The sequence below is a fragment of the Coptis chinensis genome, chromosome 6 (assembly GCF_015680905.1).
Source record: "Coptis chinensis isolate HL-2020 chromosome 6, ASM1568090v1, whole genome shotgun sequence".
Taxonomy (NCBI): Eukaryota; Viridiplantae; Streptophyta; class Magnoliopsida; order Ranunculales; family Ranunculaceae; genus Coptis; species Coptis chinensis.
In genome coordinates this window covers 89,294,758-89,299,799 of record NC_141461.1, presented here as the reverse complement: position 1 = coordinate 89,299,799, position 5,042 = coordinate 89,294,758, and the positions used below count along the sequence as shown (strand labels likewise).

Below are 5,042 nucleotides of genomic sequence, written 5' to 3'. Positions count from 1 at the left end.
TCATGGTATAAAACGGCCATTTTTTACATGTAACAAAAGGCAGACGTGATGACTTGTATATCTTGAACAAACATCGCGCAGTTTAAAAGTAAGAGGTAAGCACATGGAGAATATAAGGAAAACTTATTAGATGATGGGCAAATAGAACTATACATACACACTTGAATTCCAAAAAAGGACAGCCCACAGATCGTATGGAAACGCATAAATCAAATCCCAAATACACATTAAGGATTTGCTTATTATAAGTGTGTGACAGTTGTTATATGATATACCTAATGGGTTATATATGCTTGTATATCACAACTCTTGCACAACACACTTATCAAACAAATCATGAACCAAAGCAACAAACCTAGGAAAATACAGTATCAAAGATTAAAAGAAAAGCATAAATCCCAAGTTTACCTCTGTCGTTCCTTTGCCCTCATCTCACCAGGTTTCTTTCTAGTTTCCTCTGCAAACACAACTGTTAACTCCTGGCCATGAAGAACTTGTCCATCTATTTTTGTTTAGTTGTTTAGGTCCTCCCCCTATCGAAAGAAGTATAATGCAATTAATCAACGCATAATAACTTACAAAAAGAAATCGTATCTGGTTTAAGATGCTACTAAAGAACTAACCTGGTTTAGTAGGTCAAATGTTATGACTTTTGTTCCTTTCAATGCAGCGCCCTGTATAGCTTTCTCAATCAAGCTATTGATATGTTTTTTTTTTTGAGACTCTAACGTGTACTATGTACATACATACACAAATCAAGAACCATTAAGCTTAAAATACTAATCACAATCACAGTTATAAGCTGATTGGAAGAAATATGATAGCTTACATGAAAACTATATCTTGGGATAGCCCACACTTGCATGTTGAGTTTGTCTAATTTGATTTTTTCCACTGTAAAAGTGTAGTTGAAAATCCAGAACACCAACATCAGGAAAGTCGTTACAGGCCACACCAACCATAGATACCATTTTGATGTATATGGTCAAGAAGCCAAGTAGGCAAAACCAAGACATAGCTATTAGTCGTGTGATTCCGACTTGGTACAATTAAGAACATAGAAAAGCATAGTAAAGTTGTTTTCCCTCCTCCTTTATCTGGGCTTGGGACCAGCAATGCAAGAACAAATTTTCCATTGGCGGAGCTAAAAACCTTTTTATATTAATTATGGTAATAGTCATGGGTTAAATGTTTTAAAAATGAGATGTATAGGAATAAATACATTCAATCTGCCACTGAACGCACTACGTAAAGAGAGCACATTATATTTTATATAGTAAAATATAAAAAAAAAATGTAGAAAAATAAATAATAAAATAGGGAAAAATTAATAATGATACAAACTATCAGAGGAACAACGAAGAATTTCAATATTAAGCATTCCTAGTGTTAGCATCTAAAAGTAGTATATCATGGAAAAAAATATTATGTACTCATGGGTTAAATCTAAACAATTAAGTTACCCCCATTTTAAAAATATTTGCATACAATCAAATGTATTGATCCAAGCATTTCTTCATAAAAAAAAAATTTCTCGGGTTAGATCTTGAATTGGGGGTATCATTAATATTTTTGAAAAAGTGTTAACACTAATTTTCAAAATTAATAGGGTGATATCCCCCTAACCCAAAATCCAATGTAGTCATGGGTTAAATCTAAACGAAGAAGACACATAGGAATCAAATGCATATCAATCAAATTTTTTTGAAAGCGAGAGGAATAAACAATATTTTCTTTCAATATTAATCACTCATACCATCATATTCTGAAAGCAACACGTCACGATACACTATATTTTTGGTATAAGTTCCACCACGTCCATTTAAGGATTCATTTTTTTACTAATATCTTGATGTTATTCCGTGAAACACACCTTGACAATGCAACATATAGTTGCCCATGGGAGAAAACATGATTAGGAAGATATATACCTACGTTTCGAATAGTTTGTCCTTGTGATTTATTAAAAGTTAAAGCAAAACTCAGTTTTATTGGAAATTGTTTTCTAGTAAAACTAAATGTCATCTGTTCATTCACATTTGGTTTGAGAGGTATACGCGGTATAAACTCTCTCTTACCTTTAAACTGTCCAAATGAAATCTCAGCATATATAGTATTATCATAAAAACGTAGACAAATTAATCTTGTGCCATTACAGAATCCTATACTTGGATTAATATTCCTAAGAAGCATGATTGGACAACCTTTTTTAAGAGTTAAACGATGCGGTGGCAGGCCACCTGGTGCAATTGAATTTAAAAATTCTTGTTGATATAAGTTTTGAAGAGCAGGGGGAACAATATCAAATGAGTAATAAGTCTTTTCTTTTCATGGGAAAAGCCCTATCACCTTATTATTAAGTTTATCAACAATATCATTTCTTGGTGTTAAAATTGCTCTGTCAATAATGTAATTCTCATTACATCCATTAATACTTAATGAAGGATAGACAAAATCTATTAAATTGTTTATTGATTGTTCACCAGTCCAAGGTATGACAATATCATCAGGCAATCTAATCATATTATTGTCATCAATATAGGGCTCATTACCATTGCCAATACGCAAAAGGAAATCAGCAAACATTGGATCAGTTCTTGCACAAATATTTTGTGTTAAAGAAATTACCTCAACTTTTGTCCAGAACAATGACTTGACAACACATGCGTCAATCTCTTGAGCTCTAGTAGAACGGGGACAACAGGAAGCGTCTGACGAAAATCACCGCCAAGAACAATAACCTTTCCACCAAAAGGGAGATTAGAGTCGGTGATATCTTTTAAGGTTCTATCTAAAGCTTCAAATGCATGTCTATGAGCCATAGTTGCTTCATCCCATATTAGTATATCTGCATAACACAAAAGCTTGGCAAGCGCAGATCGTTTAGAAATGTTACACATTGACAATGAATCAATAGTTATTGGGATGCTAAATCTTGAATGTGCAGTTCTTCCCCCAGGTAATGCTATGGTTGCAATTCCCGATGTCGTTGTTGCTATTAATTGCAATATGGTTATCATTCCTTAGAGATGTAAGAAGTACTCTATATAAGAATGTTTTTCCTGTTCCTCCTAGACCATTAATGAAAAAAAATAGAATCTTGTTTCTGTTGAACAACCGAAGCGATCTTATCAAAAGCCTGCTTTTGTTCAACATTAAGGTCCTAAATTGCCATAAGGTTTTCATCAGGGATTTGTATAGATCTCTCCTTAATAATAAACCGTGTTAATTCAATATCTTCATCAATGTCCCTAGTCATTTCTGGCAAATCAAAATCAGAAGTACTTTTTTGTTTTTCAGACAAAATATGATCAAGGTCCTTAAGAAGACGATTAATGAATAATTTAGTATTACCATTTCTATCATTTCGTGGAGCGTAGTCTTCAATCATAAATGAGTAGAATTCATCCCAAAGTGGTCTTACTCCACTCGGCTGACAATAAATAAGAATGGTGGCAAACAATCTTCTTAAAGAAAGAGGCATATGTGTACTTGCATCCTTTCTTAAACAACTTCTAATGTTGTCATCATTCTCAAGCAAACCCCGTCTTTCAGCTGATTCTTTAAAAGTACTAACAGGCACACCATTAACTGTTAGCAAATCATTGAAAGAAGTGGGACTTCTCACATGTAACAATAATAGACGTAAATAATATCGTTCTCCTTCCATAGGAGAAACTGTGGCAATCCTTCCAATTGTTCTACGTTTATTACTTCTACGAACCCATTCTCTACGAGTGGAATCCCAATAAAAGTATTTAAGAAACTCTAAGTAAAGATATTGGTGCGCCTCCTCATTAATAAGATTGGTTTTGAAAAACTCAGTAAGCATGGTTTTCAATCTGTGCTCATCATCTAATATATCTTCAATAAGTTCACCACTATAATAAGAAACTTGTTGCCTATTTGGCAAATGTATCTGCAAGGCAACAATTGAAGGAAACATGACATTTAAAGGAAACTTATACAATCGCCAAAAAGCCTCAAGGGGGCATATCCATTTGGCATTAACAAACTGTGAAATCTCATCCTCACTCGGATATGGTCTAGTACTAACTCCAAATGACACTCGATCAGGTCCTTTATAAACATATTTATACAAATATTTAACTGAAGTGATGCTCGAATAGATCTCAACATTAATATGACAGTTATATTTTAATAGCAAATAAGGATTGTACCGAACAACATTACGGTTGTCTAATGTGTATTTTCCTATACCAACATGTCTTCCATTATCACGTCTCATGTATGTAGCATACGAATTAGTACCATGCGAAGTCGAAGGTGCAAATGACTTGGGAAATCCACTCCTACATCTACCATTTTTCATACAAACTGCACTCCTATTAACATTTCCACATGCATTATGCATCGTATGATTTTTTACTGCCTTTGACCAAATCAAGTTCGTTCAAGATCGATCGGAATTTCAGCAGAAACTATTTTATCAATATCCCCAGGATTATGTATTTTATCATTTTCATGTAGGATGATCAGAAAATGAGCATGGGGTAGCCCTCTTTTTTGAAATTCTATAACATGAACTTGTGCAATAGCTCTACCCAAAATATGTCTTCGAAACAAATCATGCTTAAATTCTTCTAAAATAGAAAGGAATGTTCTAGTAGCTAAATCAGGTCTATCTTGTGTACGTTGGCCAACTTCTATTTCTCGAGTAATTGCATGCCACGATGAGTTACATGTTACAGTTATAAATAAATCTGGTTTCCCATACCTCCTTATCAATGCCATTGCATCCTGATAGCGGCGATGCATATCCCGAGGGCTACCAATATGAGAAGGTGGGAGTATTATTATCCTTTTGCCAATGTTGCCTATTCATTATAAGTTCAAATTCTTAAGTTTTAAATAAATGAAGGAAACCAATGTGAAGATGATGTTATTATACACACGAAAATATAAGGTACCTGCATGTGTCTCCCCAGAGTTTAGTGCATCCTGAATGCCTTGGTACAACTCGGACCTAATAGTTTGCTGATTATCCCGATAAAATCTCATTTTCATCATCTCAATTTTGA

At 33.9% G+C, this 5,042-nt stretch overlaps 2 protein-coding genes across 2 annotated transcripts; both read right to left on the bottom strand.

Annotated features, from left to right (window-relative positions):
- Positions 1–300: 300 nt before the first annotated feature.
- LOC147495254 (uncharacterized) lies at positions 301–3,020 on the bottom strand. The gene is made up of 7 exons (XM_086568343.1): positions 2,629–3,020; positions 2,350–2,515; positions 960–1,152; positions 830–894; positions 624–734; positions 409–479; positions 301–355 (listed from the first exon to the last, which is right to left on the bottom strand). The coding sequence occupies exons 1-7, from the start codon at positions 3,018–3,020 to the stop codon at positions 301–303; spliced, it is 1,053 nt and encodes a 350-aa protein (XP_086424469.1).
- A 143-nt stretch (positions 3,021–3,163) lies between these two features.
- On the bottom strand, positions 3,164–4,375 carry LOC147495253 (uncharacterized). Its single transcript, XM_086568342.1, has one exon. The coding sequence runs from the start codon at positions 4,373–4,375 to the stop codon at positions 3,164–3,166; it is 1,212 nt and encodes a 403-aa protein (XP_086424468.1).
- Between the last annotated feature and the right edge of the window lie 667 nt (positions 4,376–5,042).

What these genes read in the sequence shown, in the direction of transcription:
- LOC147495254 (XM_086568343.1), bottom strand. Translation starts at nt 3,020, where the DNA reads ATGATAACCATATTGCAATTAATAGCAACAACGACATCGGGAATTGCA. An exon ending in TGTTCTGGACAAAAGTTGAG is followed by an intron (nt 2,516 to 2,628) that starts GTAATTTCTTTA and finishes TAATATGATTAG; the next exon opens with ATTGCCTGATGATATTGTCA. An exon ending in AGGGCAAAGGAACGACAGAG is followed by an intron (nt 356 to 408) that starts GTAAACTTGGGA and finishes GTATTTTCCTAG; the next exon opens with GTTTGTTGCTTTGGTTCATG.
- LOC147495253 (XM_086568342.1), bottom strand. Translation starts at nt 4,375, where the DNA reads ATGCATAATGCATGTGGAAATGTTAATAGGAGTGCAGTTTGTATGAAA.